The sequence below is a fragment of the Strix uralensis genome, chromosome 6, assembly GCF_047716275.1.
Source record: "Strix uralensis isolate ZFMK-TIS-50842 chromosome 6, bStrUra1, whole genome shotgun sequence".
In the NCBI taxonomy this organism is placed as follows: Eukaryota; Metazoa; Chordata; class Aves; order Strigiformes; family Strigidae; genus Strix; species Strix uralensis.
Window position 1 is genome coordinate 39,803,469 of NC_133977.1, and position 22,995 is coordinate 39,826,463.

The following is a 22,995-nucleotide window of genomic DNA, read 5'->3' on the forward strand; positions in this document are numbered from 1 at the left end:
CTGTAGAAATTTTTAACAAGTCAGATTTCCAAATACCTCCTTGCATAACCGTGCCTTTAACTGCTACTGATTTCTGGTTTTTCTGTATACTGCTCCATTACCTCATTTTAACCTAGGTTTTCAGTAACAAATTCTATCTGAGAGACTGGCAACAGTTAGAAGTTCTAGTTCTGGTAGGACTGAAGAGAAATTGTAAAGATTATTTGGAGATGGCCACCCTGATTTAAACTCTGTGTCACTTCCATCTAAATTTGTTACCTTTTGTACCTCCTTTTGTATCGAATCCCTTCTTTCCATTTTCTACAAAGTCTACAGTCCTCTGGGGGCTAAAATTAAACAAAAACCAACTTCCAAAGTGTATGCAATCTCCCCAGATCTCCTCTAGACTACCAAATGAATTGGGATTTGATTTATCAAGGCACTGGTTCTAACAATCAAAAGCTCCAGAAAGCTTATGTGAAATGAAAAAATACTCCTTTTTGCAGACTGAATCCTTGACAATTCTTCAAACTGGAAGAACAGAGAAAAAAATAAATATATATATAGCATGAACTTTCCAAATATAATCCCTGTGACCATGTTTTGTTTTACAAAGGACTAGCACTGACAATGAAAAATAGGAACATCATGAAGGTTCTCAAACATTTTGCCTTAACAGGTTCATGAAGGTTTTATAACATAACAGGATACAAAAGTACACGTATGTATATCTTAGGTTACAGGTTAGAAGCAGAAGCAGTCTAGCCTGTGTAGAGTGAACTGCACGGCTGATATTTGCAACTAAAAAGTGGAAGATTACAAAGAAACTAGTGGGTGGGTGGGACCTCACAGTAAGTATCTACTCATTCCTTTATAGCCTAATACTTCTCACAGTGGGTACTTAAAGGAAGAAAGACAATAAAATATAACCTCTTACACTCTTTTTGGAAGGAAATACTGATGTCAAAACAGGAGACAGATAGTAGTCATGTCACAACATATTTAAAATATGGATTGCTGCATCGATCAGTTGATTTTAAAATTGTTTGCAGACTGGATTAAACTGTACATAATGCTATAGCAATAAAATAATGAGCGATACTGAATGGTTAGAGAATTCATCACCCAAAAGAATATTTGTGGGAAATCACAGCCAAGAACAAGGTAAATTTTTCAAAATTGGCAATCAAGAAAGGTTAACACCATAAAGTTACTTATAAAAATAAGAAAGAAGTAGTCCCTAACGACTGACCAAGGGAAATAATGCTTATATCATCAGCAGAGTTCAGAGATGAAAGAATCCACTCCAAAATCCTACACTGCACAAAAAAATAAAGGTGTTAGGGTATGGCATACTATCCACATGTTGCACCGGTTTTTTGTTGTTACCGTTTCTTCCTGCTGAAGACAGAATGCTATCAGGTACTGGGTTCTCCGTGAGTTTTGAATCTGTTTTAGTGAACTGGAACAAGTTAGATAAAGTTGTTTATACGCTGTAAATCTACTTTCCCTGAGCTGAAAATGTGTTAGCTAATGGGTTGTTTATGAGTTGCAAATCTGTTCAGTGAGGTGAAAATTTGTCAGATAATGGGTTGTTTATGATTTCTAAATCAATATTCAGTGAGTCGGAACTATGTTAGATAATAGCTTGCGTATGGGCTGTAAATCTGTTTTCAGTGAACTGGAAACATGTTAGATAATGGGTTGTTTCTGGGTAGTAAAACTGTTCTCAGTGAGCTAAAAACATGTTAGATAATGGGTTGCTCGTGAGTTATAAATCTGTCTTTAGTGAACTCGAAACCTGTTTAACAAAGGGCTCTATATATCTTAACTCTGTTTTCAGTGTGCAGAAAAGTTCACGAACGTGTTAGATTTGAGTGGCGTATCTGATTTCAGTGAGGTAGAAATCCATCAGCTAATGGATTCTTTATGAGCAGATCTACATTCAGTGAACTAAAAATCTAGGACAACATATAATACAGTACCTATAATGTACTCTGTTTTCTCTATTTGAGTCAAATACTGAGTAAAGGTTTGCATGATTTGTAGACTTCAACTTAATGAGGTAGAAAGGGATTGTAGAATTGTTAGATATTTCCAATGTGGTTTTGAATCTCTTCCTAATAAAGTAAACTTGCTCCAGACATGTATGTAATAATTTTGGAAGAAAAAGATAGCAAAATGAATGTCAAAGATGTTATTTTTTAATCCTGCAATGAAATATTACTGAAATCTCTCAGCTGGATTCCATTTAATAATATCTATGTAAACATATATAGTAAACATGGAAAGAGAAAATTTTAGAATTTTACATCTTTCAGTGAATAGAATCAGTGGTGTCAACCAGTCTTCCACCACCTTTTCCTTTATAGGTATCACTGTTGGTCAAATACTTCCACTATATCAAGCAGCCTCATGAACTGTCTCCTGTTTACAGTGAGAGAAAATCACGTGCAGACTGTGGAAAGGAAGGGATATGTAGTACAAAAATACCAGTTTAAAATGAATGACTCAACATAAAGAAAAGGGGTTTACATGCAGAACAATAAACTAACGTATACCGGGATGTGATATCCCTTCTCATTTGCAATGGAAAACCAACTGAAGCATTTCTACACAAGAAACACCATAGCTCACAAATACATCCCAAGCATATACAGTAAATTTTCTGCAAGGATACAAAATTTCATCTGACGTTCAATTATTCAGAGTGCTGACTCTGCTAATGAAAAATGAAATTGGGCATATTAAGATTACAAGTAGAAACACTTCCTAACAATTTCTTGAAACTATAATTCTCAACTATGCTTTATGGAATGTCTTTAGCTCTTGTACAACAGCCTATTATAAAGTAATGAGGAATACTTTATTGTTCTTCTAAAAATCCAATTTGTATTTGCATTGGTGCTTCACCAGTATTTCTTCTCTTTGTCTGTTTTAAATGTAAAAATTTCCAGTGGCTTTTCATGTAATACTTTCAGTCTCTTCCTGTAACACCAGAGTAAAATAGTGCTTGTAAGTCACCATCACATATTTCTGTGAGCTGTTTGTGTCTCTTGTATGGCTAACTTCAACTCTGAATCCCTGGGCTTTAATGCTTTCCTGGGAGTAATGAGAACATCCTCATAACATTGCTTAGTTTCTCTTTACCATATCTTATTACAAATATCATTAATTTATCTAAAATATGCACACATAAAAACTCAAAGTAAAAAAAGGCCTTGTATCATATTTGAAAAATGCTTTTCCATTCATCAGTGTCAACAGTTTTCATGACAACAAATACCTTCCCAGAACCACAGTGCAGAGGTACATAATGATACAGTTATCCAGTGTCAGTTGTAGAATAATATTTCATCAATTTGCAGCTAACTCACTTATTTTCTAAAAATATTTCCATTAACATGTGACAGCAAAAGGTGATTTGTTCCACATCAAATGTACTTCCATTTTTCCTAATCACTTTCTTTGGTTTTGTTACTAAACTGTTTGACTCAAATAATTAAATGTAGCAATGCCGTATGCAACATAACATACGACATCAAAAATTCAGATGGAATTATCCACAACATAAAGGAACAAAAAAATATACACCACTTCAAACATTTTGGATGTTACTGAAATGAACTGTAGCCTCCAAAACACACAGACAGTACACCAAAATGAGAAGGAAGACAAGAAACACAGTAAATATATGCATTTCATATGAATGATGTTTATCCAAATTTTAGAACAATTAAATTGTAACAAATTAAAGATAGCAGAAGTTTTTAGAATTTGGATTTCTGTAGAACAGATTTTTGCATGTTTAGCATTAAGGATATGTTTCTTACATATTTGCATTCAGATTTTCCTTGATTTCTACTTTTACCATGATAAACCATGATAACTTTTTACATACACCTTGTATTAAAGTTATGTTAGACTTTGTTGATAAAGATTTCAGTGCCAGATCCTGAGAAGATTTTACTGAGGCCTCAGCTGCAAAATATGTTTTGTGTCTTGTTCTGAAGACTTTAGTGATGATATTGGCAACAATTCCTTGATAGTAGTGCCAAGCTTCAAGTATTCAGAGGCTAAAAAAATATCATTTCATACAACTCCTCCTACTAGTGTGGTGAATGAGGGTATAGCAAACATAGAAAGCTAGTGAGTAAGCTTCTACTAAAAACGAACAATTTTGTAGGTTGGAATTTCCCTCCGATTATCACTGAGCACTAGTGACTTTTCTTGGGTTCCCTACAAGAAGGGTGAGTTGACTGGGCACACTGACCAGGGTCCTAATATTCTATACTGAGGAATGGTTATGTCAGCAGAGGTATCTTACAGTACTTCACCCTCACTAACTAAAAAAATACACAAATAATAGTTCCCTGGGGTAAGGGGACTTCTTTTGTTTCCAAGCATTGCACAATGAGGTTTTGTTTCAACAGTAATGCTCCTTAAAGTCACAGTAATACAAATTAAGCACCATCATTATCACTTCTGTTTTCTAGTAATACACTCCATGCATTATAAGATTGTTATAAAACAAATTATTTTTAAGTTGTTTTAAAAATAATGTTTAAATGTATTTTATAGGGAAAAATACAATAATTGTGTTATATACTTAGGCATGGTAAAACTTCATTGACTTTTTTAAACTATAAAGTCAAGAGATTTTTACTAACTTTTTACTTAATAAAGTTTATTGAAATAAAATATGTATGTTGGGAAATCATTTTTTTTACTTACTTTCAATTAGCACTTTTCTGCCAGCCCAGTTGTCTTTAATAACTTGTATATTTCCAAAGTGTGCATCACTGAAGAATATACGATTTGTACCTCTTCCTTTCAGACTGTAGTCAAAAGCCAGAGCTATCACATTTTTGAAGTAGTCTGGATTTTCATATGGCCTTACTGGTGAATTTAAGTTGGTTTCATCTGAAAGATGTATACTTTTTAATATTGTCCTTCCGGAGTACAACAGGTAACCTTCATGTCTGAGGCAAGTAATTCCATCTTCTGCAAGATAGCCATGTGCACAAGCACATGTTCTCCGTGCATTTCCCCGATAAAGGCAAAGTTGATGACATCCACCATTATTCTTGGCACAAACATTAGTACCTGTAAAAAAAAAAATCTATCTTTTATATTACACTTAGCTAACTTAAATCAAATGGGAATTTTACGTATTCTAAAAATTCTTCTCTTAAAACTGTTTCTACAATATTCACAAGCCAAACAAAGGCCAAAATAGTAAAGAATGTAACTTTAACCACAACCTAAAGACAATTATAAAGAATACAATTCATAAACAAATATAATTAATGTCCTTTCCCATTAAGTTTATATATTTTATTATTAGAAAATTATATAATTGGTTATTCCTCCATAATCAGCTGAAAACTTAGGGACTGTTTCAAGTGCTTTGAAAGATTTTATTTTTTTTTTAAACACCTGTTACTGGCAAAAAGTCAAATTTAGATACCATCAGAATACAGTACTGTTTTTAGACAAATTCTATCAAAGTGAAAACATACATATTGACAGGTACAAAACTGTGTCATTCCAGTTCCTTGTTTTGAATAAAGACATTTCCTAACATTTAATTCTAATTTCCTTTAAAACCTGACTTTAAAAACTTACTCCCTGACAAATGCATACCATTAAGAAGCCATTGTCAAATTAGTAACCTCAGTGACTTAAGCTACAGTTGTTGCAAGCAATATTTAAAAATAATTATCAATAATTAGGAGCTATTTGCCTTTGTCTTTTTTTTTGACTGTGTATGAAGTACTATTATGGTTAGTTTAGATAATTTAGTTTCTGTTTCTGACAGCACTTTCCATACAACAACTTAGCTCTTACAGTATAGTCATTTTCCCATTTCTGAAAGTTTCCCACAGAGTGAGGGAGAAGAAAACCTTTTAAACAATCTATCATCGGGGAATATGTAGTGTCTGAAAGTACTGTTGATTGTATTTTCTAAGTGCTACATTTCAAGCTGAAGGTACTTTTAAGAAAAAATAATGGAGGATGAGAGCTGACTTACTCTTAAAATTAGAAACATTGAATTTTGTGTTCCTAGGCAAAATTACAGGAGACATATTCCTCTACTTATGTAAAAACATTTGGAGATTTAGTTGTATACATTTTTACATTTGGTTTGTATTAATTTTGGTTTGTTTTAATTGTTTTTTTAGGCTAGAAAAGTTAATATCTGTTTGGAAGGATGAGGGGGTGAGAAGAGAAAGGAAAATATATGAAAAAGATCCTCAAGATTCTAAAATCTCTCTTCAAAAACTTCAATGCTTCCACAGTTCACCAGCTGTAAGTATCTTTAATAATGGCCAATTCTGAAAGCAGTGTAGGTAGGGTATGTCCTTGCACACATGGAAAACAGCATTGAAGGATAGGAATCCGCTTGCGAATAGCACTGGAGGACTGGCTCATCAGAAAGGGTAAAACAGGTGTTTGAAAAAAAAGCATTAATCGCAATCAGCACAGGTTGTTGGCTTTTTGGTTTGGGGTTCTTTTTTGTTTGTTTGGGGGTTTGTTTGTTTGTTTTAATAATAGGTCAGGAAGCCAGCTAATTACATGTTTTTTTAAACAGTGTAAACTTTCTCTAGTTCAATGAACTTAAAAAAAATATATAGAATAGTGTGATATAGAAAAACATTCCAAAAACATTTTTCACCTGTTTTTTCCCTTTTGTCCTTCTGGCTCACTGACATCCCCTCACAAAGACATTAACCATTTGTACCCTAGTAAAATTTGAAAAATGTATTAAAAAAATCAGTTATGTTTTTCAAACTAACATCAAAAGATTTTTAGCCTCAGTAATGGTTTGTCCTATTCCTGATCCGATCAAGTCTTTAAAGCTATCAATAAAAATCATTACATGTAAAGAAGCATTGTTTTATCCCATTGTTCTGTTTTCCTAATTCTATAATATAAAGCCCTTCCAAGCAAGCAGACATTAACTATTTCTAGCCTAGTTAAAAGAAACAATAAATTTTTGTGTTGATTTTGTTTTTATTCACAAAATATGATGCCCACAGTACTCTGAAATTACATGCAGAAATTCTTAGTAAAATTAATATGCATATGTTTGCAAAGTAATTTTTTTCAAACCTATTTAAAATTCCCTTAAACAAAAAAAAAAAGAAAAAAGCTTATTGATTGTTAAATATGTTTTTTTTTTCAAAATGCAGATATATTTTACATGTCATATTTAATGCAGTTATTTAGGAAAGATGTATTTTTAAAAACAGGATCTTCGGGTATGTAGTGCTGTGATTAAAGCAACTTTTGAGAGCTAATAACACCAGAGATAGATTTGCATTTAAAAGTTTATCTTGTATTACAGTAACAGTTTTTTTATCTCTTTTTGAATATGTTTATAGAAAATTTTGTCTGGATAGCCTGGTAACAGTGTATTCTGAGGAAATCATCATCATTTTCAGTAGACTGCTAACCACCTTTGCTCATTGAAACAGGTTTTTCAAGGACTCCTCAAAACCAGAATTTTAGGGTGAAAAAGACAGCTAAAAGCAAGATTATTCTCACTGAGGTAGTGAAGAATAAAATTTAACCATCAATATGATAAATCACAGAGAGTATATCATAACTTTTGTCTCTTGAATTCGCTGAACAAAGTGAATATAAAGGAAATCAGATTACATACAAGGTTTCTTCCCACACAAAAAAACCTAGGACTTAAACCCAAGTAATTTCAGGAAACAAATATTTGAGACACATAAGCTGGGAACTTCTAGCTGTGAAAACAAAATATCTGGTTTGTTTTCCAATAGACATCTGCGACTGCCTGAGATTAATGCTGTTTAAAGCACAGTTCAAGGTCCCTCTCATGCCTAAGACTGTTTTTTGTCTTTCTTTTTTTTAAAAAACCCACCAAAACAAAAACCACCAAACCTGGAATGATAGGAAGTGTTTTGGTTTTCGATTTTTCTCCTTAAAATACTCAGATGAATTTTAGAAGAAGTTGCACTATATGCTTTCTTTAGTACATTAATTTTAGCTTAAAAAATATTTCAAGAGTAAAAAGTGGAGATAAAATCAGCAATTACTTAACTTTTGGTATGCTTTAATATACATAAAAAGTAGCAGGTGATATTAAAACAATCAATAGCATCCTTAAGAACAGCCAACCTTTCTCTCGTGCTCTATTAAAGACTTTCACTTCCTTCAGGTTTATTCCAAGGCCAGTCCTCATGGTCACAGCATCCGTGGCCTCATTCTTGTGGCCTCTTCTAATAGAGCCATTTGCATGTGCTCTGCCAAAAAAGTTGAAGATGTCTCATCAACAATCCTCAACTAAGTCACACCAAACAAATGACTGAAGGGCAGCGGAGAGTTCACCTATCAGAAGGTGAAGAAACCTGTTCTCATCTATGACACTGATATGCTTTAGCTTTCAGCATCAGAAATGCCCTTTCTTTGGAAATTGCATAGGTTTCTGCGATCCATTCTGTGACCTTGCTAAGGAATGGCTAATCCTACAAAGGTGAAGCACCTGGCACTGAAATAACATTTTGAGACTCAAATACTTATGAAAAATAAATTACCTGTCAGACCAGTAGATGTAAGCTCCAAACACCGCGACTGAAAACATATCCACATTGCTCCCTGACAGCACAATCTCCCGATTCCCTCCACTCTCAAGGTCAATTCTTTCTATCTTGTCGGTACGAGCATCACACCAATATAATTTATTTTCCTAAAGATTAATTTTAAAGGAAACATCAACAGTCTTGTCCAAGTATTTAACTAAGAGTTATTAAGATTATATCAAAGTGGAAGACCAGCTGGCTTTAACGAAACATAACAAATACTGTACATTTTAACATATACTGGAAAACAGAGGAACTAACCTCATAGTCGATGGAAATCCCATTAGGCCACGCAATCCCCAGGCTCACAAGCACAACCTTCTCAGACCCATCCAAGTGTGCCTTGCCAATGCAAGGAGTCTGTCCCCACTCTGTCCAAAATAAATACCTAAAATGTTGTAGAAATTACCAAATAAAAATTTAGCATCAAAGTGAGAGATGAAATTATGCAATACTTTACTTCAATTGCAAACAAAATGCACCATTACCATTAAATAGGTATTTAAAAAACATGATAACGCTCATTTTTCTAAATGATCTTAAGAGATTAAATGTATCATAATACTTGTTTCATAGAACACTTTGTTGAGAGATTTTTTGCAAATGATATATATAAAGCAATTCTTAAAACTGCATTCAATCAGTCAATATGTAATTCTATTCCTTAAAGAATTCAGCTTTGTTCTTGGAAAAATAAAAGCAAATTATAAAAAAAAAACCCCACTGGAACAGAAGCTCTCTCATCTAATTACTAATAAATGTGATGATACAAGAGATGTATGTCTAACTTAAAGTTTTAAATATGAAGCAGTAAGGAGCACTGTGGGAAATGGTAGAGCAAAGGGATCTTATTTGGGAAGAAAGTATTTCTCCTGTTCTCTCTAATGCTCGTGGGAAGAATCTGCATCTTACTTGTCCAATTTTATATTACTCCATACGTACTGGCACAGTAACATCACTATTTCAGGATAAGATACTAGGTCATACTTCTGCCTTGACTTCCTACTTCTCAATCTGTTACTTTAGGTATAGCAAAATGAGACCAGTTAATCTACGTGGAGCACTTCCTGTACTGAATGGTAACCTATGGGACAGCTTTAAGTAAATGTCTATGTGTCTACATGTATATATGTATATTTATATGTGTTAAAATGCTATAAACACATACACAAATATATATATTCTGAGCAAGAAATCTCTAAGATAATAAACTCGAGGTCTAGCATATTACTAATTGACTGAAGAGAAGAATTCTCATAGCAAATATTTGTAAGAACACACTAAAACACTGTTTAGTCATACACTACACAAAGTGAACAGAACATAAAACCACTCACCATTGTTTTTCTCTGTGTGGAATGTATTTATTAGTTTGTTTTTAAAGATTACAAAAGTCTTCTGTGCATTACTAACTAGTTCTACCCCTGAGTCTGGTGATATCATAGCAATCTGTTGTTAAATACCTATATTTGATTGGATGACAGCAGATATGTGAAATAAAGAGGGATAAAAATGGGACAGGGGAGAACAAATACGGATCCTATAATTAGCTCATAAAATTTAGCTTCTGAGACAATGTGCACCTTACTTTGGTTCTAATTGTAGGGCTTTCTGTCTATAATAAAACCAAATTTGTTCTCATACTTCTTGACATAACAAACAGTAATATGAATACTAACTACAAAGCTTATACTACAATCAGAAAATTGATCTGCTACATTAGCCACACTAAAAATCTGTTCTAGAAAGGTTAAAATAGTCAGTATTAACCAGCTGGATATCAACAATCACTGCTTAAGTTTAATACAACTTTAAACAGATTACTAACAGCACCTCTAAACAGAACTGCTTGCTTTCAGGCATCTAATCGCAGGTACTTTCTTAACACAGGACATCAACTAAATGTTCACTACAGAAAGGCAGGCATTCAATATACTTGAATTAAACATTCTGTGCTCTTTCCTTAGACTAGTTAATCTGAGAAAAAAAAAAATAAAAACCATAATTAGTAGGTTAAATGAATCTCAAATCCTCCAGAGAAAACCCTGAATAGCTGCTAAAAATGTAAGGCAAGTTATTTAATACTCTCTTAGAGCATTAATTATTATAAATATATCAATATATAAACTTACAGAAACTATTAACTAGTATAGAAAAACTTGATCTTCCCATATCTTCACAAAAGGTCTGGGAAGTACTGTTTTCTGGACCTTTGTAGGTAGCAATATGCTACCGACACATTTGGTGCAATGGTAGAATAACTAAGACTCAACTTATTTCAGAACTATCCCATATATAATTTAAACAGCTGACATGGAGATGCAAGTGGCGTAAATTTGACGCTGGCCTAGAATCTTCAAAAAAAAATTGTTTGGAAAAAATTAAACCAGAGTTTGAACTCTCCTGCTTCCCCCAACCCTAAACATAAATGAAATTCCCAAAATGTTTTTGAAGGAGGTACCTTCAAAGTCTAAGAATTATTTCAGTATGAGCTTAACTTCATATTTCAATCACAATTCTGAGCTTGATCAGAAAACTATTATTCAATTGGGGGAAAAAAAAAAAAGTCCATCAACTGTATGCTATATGAGCAAGTATACCTGATGAGGGACAAAGACACTCCTTTGTAGAACTACACATTCTTAACTTTTTCTTTAGTAACAATAATTTTACCAACCAGCTGAATGCTGGCTGCTTCATATCTTGGTATAACTGGCAGATTCAACGACATCTAATAACTGCTATTTTCCTCTCTATTCTTATAGCTGTCAACTCAAGCTTCAAGAGAAATGAAGAATGTGAAGTCAGGGCAAGGGGAGGGAAAAATAGCTTTGAAAGTTTTGCTGCGTAAAGGGAAAGAGATATGACAATAACACAGAGGGTAAAAAGGCCTTAATCTTCCCACAGAAAGGTATACTTGTACTTCACTAGCAAAACACTGCTATCCTTCTGAAGAAACTTTGACTGGAGACATCTCAAGATATCATTTTGTGGTACAGTATTAAAAAAAGAGAGGTGAAGCTTACCTACCTTTGCAGAAGATACACCATTCTACCAGACACATAAAACAATTACTAAACTGTGGTCCTCTCATACTCCTATGCTTCCTTAAGTATTCTAAACACAACCAAAAACTAACTATAAAACTCTCAAGATCAAAACACCTAAGGAATGTTTCACACCTGAATTTATTCCTACATTTAACATTTCTCTTTACTGTTTTTTGTTTCAAGTGCAATAATTTCCAAATCACATTTTATTAGTATTTGCTTTTTGGTGGCATCACAGTATTCTATTCTAAGACCTAAGAAGATGGTTCAGTGGTATCTCTAAATACACATTAACTTAAAAGTAGGAATTGTTTCTTTCCAAAGAATCTTGTTCATATTGTTGGCTATTATTTCATCTGCTTATGTGCACACTTACCATTTTGGAAAAATAAAACCATGAACTGTTGATTCAGAAAGCATCATGTGAAAATACTGTCATTAAAATAAAAAAACCCCTACACTTTAATAAAAAAGCAACTCTTCTACCAATAGCAGTATCAAATGTTATTTTGTCAAGGGTTCTGCATTTTCTCTTTCCTATAGGAAGTGATAAATGCTGGATCTCAGCTACAATCCATCTTCCTTCTCCAAAAACTGCAGAAGAGTTAATTACACTTTTTACCATTTGTCATTGAAAAGAACGGATTTTATTTATATAATTAATATTATTTTAATATTTAAGTATTCTCCAGAGAAACTGCATCTGCTTCACTTAGTCCTCATAGATTTCATGGGGGCTTTTCCTCTCCTTTGATTTAAGTAAGGGTTGAAAACCTATCTGTCTATGTGTACAGCAAATACATTATATACATGTTGAGGAAAATTACACTGTAAATTAACTACTGTTTTGAAGAAGTTTGGTCTACACTTCTGTTTAGAAGAATTTTATCAAGCTTTTGAGTACTTTCCTTCAAATGTGGGTTTTGTTTTGGTTTTGTTTTTTAATTTTTCTAACAGAAGAGCACAGCTATTCTGGTACATTAAAAACAAAAAGATAATAATTAATTCAGCCAGATCCTTACTAGGATCTGGAGAAGATCCTACTCTGAAGAACTCCATTAATCCTAACCTGTTAGCAGATACTGCCAAGTCACCAGTGGTGCTATATGAACACATCTGTAATGATTTGTGGCACAAGCTATTACATTATGCAGAAAATAAAACCAGTTATTGCTTTCGCCTTCATTCTTAAATACATTCAGTTGCAATGCTCTAGTCTGCAAAATACACAGATCACTATGTCTAAATTCTCATAGAAGAAATCATGGCAAAGACCCAAATGGCATTTTGCATCACTGGTATCAATCTGGCCTCAATGGGAAGTCAGAATTCTTCATTACTACAGCGGCAAACTCCTCTGAGTACAGAGACTGCTTTCCTGAAAATAGTAAGACACTGATTTGATTGAATCTGGGGAAAATGAGCTACAGTGTCATCTCTGGCTTTGGAGGCAGGTAGTTGTTCAGACACTTCTTTAAGATTTTGATACATGCCCTTTAGTACTCCCATTTTAGCAGGGTAAATGGAGCAGTTAAATCCACTGAGTCTTCCCTACATGCCTTTTCAGCAGAAAGTATATTTCATATTCCCATGAAAAAAATTTCCAGAATTTACTGCTTCTGTTTTAGTTGTAGCTCTGCTTACAGTAGATTTGGAGCTGGAAGGGGACAGAATGTTCTCTATTTCTGTAAATGTTGCAAGGTAGTCCCTACTCTCAACAAACAGTTGGCTGACAACATCTTTGACATCCCCTACTCTCTTACCCACATGCTTCATCTCACATTACTTTGAGCTACCCTGGGCAATCTCCGTGGTTTTTGTAGTGGAATGTTACATGATACTGGAATTTATAACTACCAAGGATTACACTGTTCTATGATTTCATCATGACATTGAGGGCTTCATCAGCTTATGCAACTTCCTTGGATTTGCTGGAAACTTAAGAACAGATTTAAGCATGCTTCTAAGCAGTGTCTAAACTTTAGTTGATACAATTGTCTTAGAAAATGAAAACTGTTTTGCAAAGAAAATACAGTATGTCATGTATACAGAGACCAGTGAAAAAGCTCAGTATATGATAAGAATAACACTTCCTTCCACCTGTGCTTAATTACAGTACAATAGTTTCCAATACAATCCTTTTGGGGTTTATTTATCTGTTAGAACGAAGGCCTCAATTTACTTATTTAAGAGCTTCAGTGCTAGCATGCAAACTTTAAAAGAAATGCAAGTAGCCATTGTCATGTTACCCTTTTTCTGGGTGTACCGCAATAGATCTTGGCTGGTCCAAACCCTGGGATATAATTACATATCGGAATGAGCCGTTGAGCCTGGCAACTTCAATTAAGTTGAAGCCATGATCCGTCCAATATATGTTACCTAGGAAAAATACCTTGAAGTTACTGGAGAAAGAAAAGACTACTTGAAAAGTGTTTAAATCTTCAGCATGTAAGTTAGGACCAGAAACCAACTGCTGCATTTTATCTTACATTTGTAATTTCTGGTCCTATTCAGCCTTCCGTTTTAAAGTACAAACTTGCATTCATGGTTGTCACTGTTGAGACTGTCCATCTAAGAAATACTATCCAAGATATTTAAATCATTTTTCTGTCTCTAGTAAAACTGCAAAAACCAGTGGTGGTATCTCCAAAGAAAAACATCTAGACATTTGGAATATTAGAAATACAGAGCTGAAAGCAAACCAAGTCATTTAGCCTTGAGCTGAAGATGCAAGAGCGTACTGTTAGAAATCATGACAATTCCTGAAGCAGGTTAAGACCTACCTGCTATCCAGTCCACTGCAATGCCTTCAACTCTTCCCAAACCATTTGTAACAATGTCTTCTTTCCATGTTTGATCTCGTTTAGATCTGCTAATTTTGTTGAAACCCATATCTGTCCAGTAGATTGTATCATTTCCTATAAAATACATGGCAATGACTCTTAGTCCAGGTATCTACATTAGGAACTATAAAAACTGTCACTTATAACTTTATTAATATGTCTCAGAATAAATAGAAGAATGGTATCAAAACTATCTTTAATTACTCATCCTTTCCCTTTAAAAATTTTATTTAAAATAGTTAAATCAGAATTCTAGGTTGTCTACTGGTTGTTTAGTACCGCACATATATCACAATAGGGCCATGACAACAGATGGAAGCTACTGCCCCTGTTAAAAATCACAATATGTTGTCTTTTTTTTCTTTTCATAATGGAATAAATGTTTGAAAAATATTTTTTTTTTATTAATCACCATTCCAAAGTACTCAGGAGTCTGAAAAACCACAGTGTAAAACTGCCTTTACAGTAATTTCCTTCAGTATTCATACAGATTGAATTTTGGCAGTATAAAAAAATTTAATTAGAAAAAAAAAAGTCTGACATTTGAGACTAATATACTGATAAAAGGATAAAAAATTGACTCTATCCACAATTCATCTTTTATTTTAAGTGTCCTGACAAGCTTTCACTAGGAGTCTTTTTTGGTGTTTTAAGGCATTTCAGCTGTCTTCCCTGCCATACTGCTGCAGTTGGCTGTCCATAAAGTGGAAGAGAGGGACCGCCACATAGTCTTAGAGTACAAACCTATTTTCACTGATGATTTGAACTCGTCAGCCAGGCTGAGAATTTGGAGTGGTCAAAACACAGATACGCACTTGTGTCTGTTGTCACAAAGTACCCTTGATAAAAGGGATGGGGCAAACAAAGTGATGACATCCCTCAAGCAGAATTCCCTGTCCTTCCATTGACAGATCTCTGAGTTATTGCAGATACACTCCAACCCACATTCTGATTTCAAAGTCATCAGCTGGGGACCTCCTGAGTGAGCTTATTTGTCTGGGAAAAACATTTTTCAGAGATAAATAATATTCGTTCCTTTTTTATTTTTTCATACTTCATATATTTGCTTTTAATTCCATAAGAGAGAGAGTGTGTGTATATGTATTTAAATAATATATTTCTATATATATAGAAATATTACATATAAAATATATATGTAGATATTAATATATATACATATATACACACGTATATATGTGTGTGTGTGCGTAAAAATACATATACATATATATAAAACAGAAAAGAGAAAAATGAAACTTAAACTGGTAACAGTCAATTCCAAGACCAAACCTGTTTGGTATCCTCTAGAACCTTACCCACACCACCAATAAAACAAATGACAAATTCTGACTTCAAGTATCCCAAATAGATAGTTTGATTGCCACATATGAGAGCCCTGTATTTTGCTAGTTATTTCAAATGACTACAAAAATTACACAGATCTTAATACTAGCCACACAGAACATTCAACAATAAGATACTGATCTATGATTGTGTGCAAGTGTATGCCAGATACCCTTCAGTGGAATATGAGATATATAGAATTACTACAAAGTCTTATCTGAAAGTACACAGTTAATAAAAAAAAAATTCTAGCTATTATGTTTACCAACTGGATAAGACATTCTGCAAGTGAATTTTATGTATTTCATATTCCAGTTTAATTCATCTCCATAAAAATAAACCATTTTGTATTCATACTGTGACTATTTATGTCAGCCACGTGAGCAAGAATCCACATAACAGCTTAGAAACTGTTATAAGAACACAAAGATCTTTGTGGTTTCACTTCCATGACTATATCTTAATGTATATAGCACAACTGACTTTGTAGTGCTGTTTTCTTAAAATAGTGTCTTTCAGTAATCCAAAAGTTCAAACAACTGAATTACCTAGATTTGCTTCCAGATTATCACGTTAAAGAGATAAAACCAATTTTAAAAAAAATCATATTTCTCTTTAGAACATATTACACACAACAATCATTTGAAGTCTACCTAAATTACTAATTTACCTTCTGTAAAATGCAGTATTTTATGACACAGCTCCATTTTGTCAATGATCAACATTTTTCCTTAATATACAATATGCCTGACCTGAATATAAACAGGTAGAAAGCAACTAAAGGTTATGTACACGTACAAAAAAGGATGGTGAGGACACACAAAATCATGGAGATGTGCAGATATAATAAAGGAAAACACTTTTTCAAGATAAATATTACAGGGAATATTATTTTACCATCAGTCAAATTGGATTTTTATTTAGTCAGTAGTGTTCCTGTAAAATGACCAGAATTTTTAAGCAGAATGTTTCTGTTCTATAAACAAAAATTATGTTAGTAGTTTTAGGACTGGAACTAGTCAGGGAAAATCAAGTAATATTTGCTGTGTTGGAGGAAGTTCACAAAACACATGCACTTCACTGCTCCTAGAAAGCATCCTTAAAAGTAAATTCTTAACAGCTTGAGTATGCAAAGATAATAATTACACAAACACATACTGATATTAAAAAACTCAGCTAACACATCATTTCTTTAAAATTCTCATATTCTTTTACAGTCCTATGCCTTACTTGCCTAGATACTGTATCCCAAATTAAATCCTCATTAAACATAGCTGTAAAGTGCATTGACTATGATATTTTGATATAATTGTTCAAAGATGCTCCAAGAGAAAAAAAAAACAAGAAGGAAGAATTTTTTTTCCTGAAGTATTGATGAACGTTATTTATTCACAGCAATGCAAAAATCTTCACTCACTATGCTGTATACATTACATTGGAGAATATTTTTTGATTTTTCAGGTACTTCATGACAGCTTAAGAAAAGAAAAAAACTATGTGCTTTTGTTGTACAGTGTGAAAACATCTAAGGAATTTATTGTCACCAAACTAATAAAGATCCCTGTGGGTTCCAAATACAGATAACATTACAGCATTTGCTGTTTCAGCTTGCATTTGGATACACATGGCACGGTCCAAATGACAAACCCCTCTCATTTTATGGAGACCAGAATTTTTTTGAGTTACTTTCTGATAATAATCAAAGTTCTCCATATCTTAATAAAACGTGGAGTAACATTCTCAGTAGGACTCAACCACTGAAGACCCATACCATGCAGAACAAGGAAACAGGAATTCAAATTAAGCAATTGGCCTTTATTTTGTTGTATGCTATTCACTTATAAAAGTGGATGATGTTTTCAGAGATTTGTGTGTCAATGCTGTCTCTGTATTAATATTGTAATTGTACAGACCTGTTTTATTTTCCCAATTACTCTGAAAAATAACAGACATGGAGACAAAAAGTCCCTTCAGCATCTGGCTCCTGAAGTCCAGAGAGATGGAAAGAAGGTCTATACTCAATTTGGAGCTCTCAGTATCTATTTACCTATTCCATCGCTGGAACCTGAAGAGAAGAGAATTACTACCTGGAAATGACAGCGGCCAGAAAATGGGAAACAACTGTCTGCAACTTTACACAGCTTCTACAAGTAATTTGTTAAGTGGTGAGCATTAGCAACTACGGCCTCACATTGACTCCTACTGTCCACAGGCAGCTTATCAGCAAACACTGGAAATTAATGTCATTTAACACATTACTATTTTCCAATAAAATCCTGTAACTCAAAATTCAACATAAAAATTATTTGCTGAATATTGCCCCTTTTGTAAGGCCTCGTCATCTTAGTCTGTCCAAAATATTTATTTCAACAAGGAGAGTGAAATCTGTTCTCCTCCCACACGTACACACCTGTATGCACACCACAGATACAAATGCCTCGAGGCACAATGATAGCATGAGTAAGAGGGAGACAGACAATGGAGACAAAAGTGTGGAAAAACGTGACAGAACACCTCTGGGTTCCCAGCAACCACTAAATTCAGCAAAACTCACTGAGGGACTATGAAGACTCTGCTTTTCACAGAGGCAAAATCTTGCAAATCTTAAACTGTTTCTGAGACAAACTACTGCAGAATTGAAAGTGACTCAGCAATAACACTATATTATTTCAAGACTATCAACAATTTTAACTATTACTTCACCTTTATGGAGGCTTTTTGGCACTAATGAAAACATTAATGTAACCATTCTGCATTGCTGTACTTTAAAAAGACAAAAATGCTACTACTCATTAAGTAGTTGATGCCCTCTAAGTGGGAGTTAAGAGAGTGTCTCCTGATGAACAGGACTGCTTTCTTGGAGACACAGTTCTACCCATCAATCTGAAGACCATCATTCTGCAACTTAGAATGCCCTTGTTGTCTCAAATACAGTAGCGCTGATCTGTCATGCAGATTCTCATCCAAATAGACCAAGCTTAAGTATAGAGTACCTCCTGCCATGTGAAATAAAGATTTCAACAAATGTAAACCAGACACTAAGGTAAAAACTATGGTGAACTTCCTGGAACAATGTTGAAAGGAAAAAACAACGGGCATTTCTCTGACATACTGTGAAGAAGTCTTCAGCACCAGGAAAGAATCAATGGCATTATCTTTAACAATACAGAAGTGAAAGGCTACTAGGATCATGCTCAGTTTTATAAACCTATGTCTTAAATAACACTGGCAACCCCACTCCCTGGTGACCTCTAAAAAAGTCCAAAGGTCAAAATTTCTCCTGTAGATCTTTAACGAGGATTTAGAAGTATCAAGACATAGGGAGAAAAACGGTGCATTTTTCTTCTAGCTCTTTCATGTCTGCAAAAAATACTGCCGTAAGACTTTTAACTATGATATGCTATACTATGTTAATGTATTTTAGCCACTTTGCATACCTAAACATTACTGAGAGTAGATCAGAATTTGGGAATGTTTCATGACTAAGAAAGATAACGCAAGCAATAATCACTAAGTGAAAAAAACCAAGATGAAATCTGAAATGAAAGCACCTCCACTTGCCTTCTGAATCACATTTGATGAGCAAAGGTTTTAGGAATGAATTCTGAAAATTCAAGGTAAAGTATCAAAATGAGAAAAACAAATGCTTTTTAAGCTGAAATGCTGTTGAAAGCTGCACTGTAACTTTTTATAACACAGCATCCCCTTGTGATTTCACTGTTACAGAAGATTTACATTCATGTTTGGCAATACATTTGTCACTGTCAATCGCATTCATGTTCCCTGTGCTGTAACTGATCTTCATGCAAGTTGATGAACCTCACTCAATTTCATCCTTCCTCAAATCTCATTTTTCCAAAAAGCTAAAAATTAGTACATGTATCTTATTCTTCTAAAATATTGATTTGATAATGACTAGTGAATTCCAAACAAAGCTCTCTAAAGTAGAAGCTAGCATATCTCATAAGTAGACTATGCTAAAAAAAAAAATCCCAAACCCAAAGAAAACACAAGATGCAAAATCCCCAATAAAATCCTAGAACAAAAAGGTCAAATTTCAGATTTCTGTATTAAATATCATAATTTTGTAAAGCTTGCAAGACTTGAATTAAAAACAGTATTTTTTTTTAAGGTAAGTATGGTATAATAAAAAATATAATCCCTGGAAAACCCAATTGCATTGTCTTAGTCTTGTGACTCTGTCACAAACATGCATAGCTATCACTTCTCTATCATTCTGTACCTTTCCATAAGTAGATGAAATCAGCTGTATCATAGTCTTTCCCATCTAAGAGATATGTATAAAGGCATTAGCTTTTAAGTGATTTTTATGTCTCAGTAGACTGTTACTGAACTTATTATACCTATGATATAACAAAAGCTCTGAACATTAGTTGTCACCGATTTAAAAACAAAATATACAAGTATGAGGGCACTATAAAATGCTGAGTGAACTTGGCATTTTGCTAGGCAGAGTAGAGGTACAAGAGCATCAGTGAAGAAGGCAGGCCAAAAGAAGAGAACACTTTAATGAATTTACCTTCTAACCTGTTAACAAAAGATTAGTGATATTTGTGTGATGAAGTAGTCAGAGCAAACAGAAAAAGGTCTGGTTTTAATATGAAGGCATACATTAACATATTCTTAAGCCAAAAGGTAGGAACTCTCAATGCTGGATTCCCAGGCAGAATGTTTTGTTCACGCTGCAGTGGAGAGGTACGTAGTATACTCAAGATAGAAATGCCTGTTCTTCGGGCTGTTAGAGAATCCGCTTCCAAAAGGAAGAAACAGATACAGAGTTGGCTTGTACGCTGCAGTGAAGTGGCCGAGCTTTACTGGACAGAAAGAAAACTGTTCTACTCGGCTGTTAAAGCCACCTGCTAGGTAAAATATATAGGACTAAGAAAATTCAGTGGAAAAAATGTCATAACAGGAACAAGCTTTCTTCTATGAAAAAGGAACTAAAGAAATCTGTTTTCCTACAGATTTATGACCACTTTCTGTAAAACAACCAGTCTCCTACTCAAGTTCTCAGTCCACTGAAAAACAGTGAATAGTGCTGCTCATTCAATCTACATATACATAATACATTTTTTTCTATTTACTGTCAATAATAAATAGCTAGAAGTTAACACTGCAACACACAATCAACCTCTAATTCCTTTAACTATAGTTGTAATTACTTAGCAGGTTTGAAAACTGAGGGTTTATTTCATTTATAAGAATTGTATACAATATTTACCATACATACAATAAAGTATACATAATATTTACCTGCATGGAAGTCTATGCCCACAGCAAATGAAGTTCCAGATATAGGCATTAAAGCATCCGTTTTATCAGTTGGATCAAGAGGAATTCCTCTAATTCCTTCATGAACAGAATACATAAGAAATGATTCAATACCTATGGGAAAAATGAAATAGCCAATAAGAACAAAGTGGAGACTTTCCCAATTAACAAGACTTGAGGAATTAACAAGCACTAGACCAAGTTTTCCAATCCATTTCCAATACAATTCCAATTCCATAGTTTTCCAGAATAACTCCATCTCTCTGAAAAAACATCCATTAATTATGGTATATTTCTAATTAAATAATAAATGCAGTCTTATAAAAAGAAGGGAATCACGATCCATTTCAAGCATCACCTTATAATTAATTAGTAGAAATGAAAATTAAAACTTAAGAAGAAAATGTTTTTGAATTATGAGAAATTTATGAATATTTTCAGTGCACATCTGCACTTTCTGTACATATTCAGCAAGAGACAATTTTAAGGAACTTGTGGAAAGCAGGACCTGAGACTCTAAATTGTCTTTTGAGGCATGGGACTCATCCCACCTCATGTAGTCATGCACACTTCCTTTACAGACAATAGAGAGAAATACATAGTTTTACTGAACAATGCAGTTGATTAATTTTAAATTTTAACTGTCTACTTTTGTGTTAGATTAATCATGCTCCAGATGCACCTATTTCTATTAAGTAGGAAGAAATGCTACTGTGTAGAGGTCTTGTTATGCAGTCATTCCCCGTTGAGATGAATCATACCTAACTGTTGACAACCAAAATTAGAACAAATACTCTGTTGCCCTAATCTGTTCAAATATCAGAACACTTCTAAATTTAAGGGAAATCACACAGCGTGATGATACATAACTCATATTATTGAAGAAGTTTAACTACTGTAGACAAGAAAGTTCCTTTTTCTTCACACTAATTCTTTGGAAATTTCTTTCTTTGCAAAAAGCTAGCTAGTAGTAGTCCCTAAGAATATGGACTAAAAAGTTTCAGGTAGAGAATTATAAAATTTTCTTCAAAACAAGAAGAAATCTAGATATCAAATGAAAAGAGCAATGCTAAACAAGTATATATGTACAGAATAATACTTGCCAGGTTTTCTCCTGACAGAGATAAAAGTTCAATACAGAATAAAAATGGTTTTGACTCATGATCTCTTTTTAATTGAAGGAAAACTTAATCATAAAAACCTCTTATAATCTAGAAAGCAGTATATCCAGACATAAAGGAGGGATACATTTCAAATACATAGCATCCAACAGTTTTACCTTAACCCACAATTGAAAGTTATAAATATCTGAAAAAGTAATTGCAAAACTAAAAACGACTATTTAAAAAGAAATAATGTTAAGAACATGTTATTGTCACATATGAAAAGCACTGAAGACACATTTATGTTGCTTAATTCTGCTTCAATGTACACTCTACTATTAACTAGATGAGGTAGCAATCCCTCATAGGAATAAATAGTATTAAATTTATACAATTCTAAGGCACCTTGACCATAAGGCTGTTTTGTATTATTCAGGCAAAAAAGTAAGACTTTGGATGTAAGCTATGTTTTGATTTTTTCCTGCTCAAATAGACGAGAGATTAAAAAAAAATAATCATGCCTGACTTTATATTAAGAGCAATACAGTGGGATGAGATACCCAACTTTTCAGATACTGTAGCCTATAATTTAGATTAAAGACAAGGTATATGACCTTGAACAAATATGCACTGCTATTAATGATGGCTCAGACGGTCTGTTTTTCTGCCTATATTTTTTAAAAAATTAACGATTTCTCAGAGTTTCCACAAAAATATATGCAGAACTAAAATAAATTAAAAGCTAAATTTTTTTCCTAACCAGAATAGA

General features: G+C 33.6%; 1 protein-coding gene across 1 annotated transcript in view; it reads right to left on the minus strand.

The window, feature by feature from the left end:
• Positions 1–22,995, minus strand: part of LRP1B (LDL receptor related protein 1B) — a 751,404-nt gene that overhangs the window by 173,802 nt on the left and 554,607 nt on the right. Inside the window, exons 34-40 of the mRNA XM_074873779.1 lie at positions 21,106–21,237; positions 14,428–14,562; positions 13,894–14,023; positions 8,856–8,982; positions 8,550–8,701; positions 8,134–8,258; positions 4,714–5,085 (exon numbers count right to left, since the gene is read on the minus strand). Coding sequence (XP_074729880.1) covers positions 4,714–5,085; positions 8,134–8,258; positions 8,550–8,701; positions 8,856–8,982; positions 13,894–14,023; positions 14,428–14,562; positions 21,106–21,237 — 1,173 coding nt within the window. The remainder of the gene's footprint in view (positions 1–4,713; positions 5,086–8,133; positions 8,259–8,549; positions 8,702–8,855; positions 8,983–13,893; positions 14,024–14,427; positions 14,563–21,105; positions 21,238–22,995) is intronic.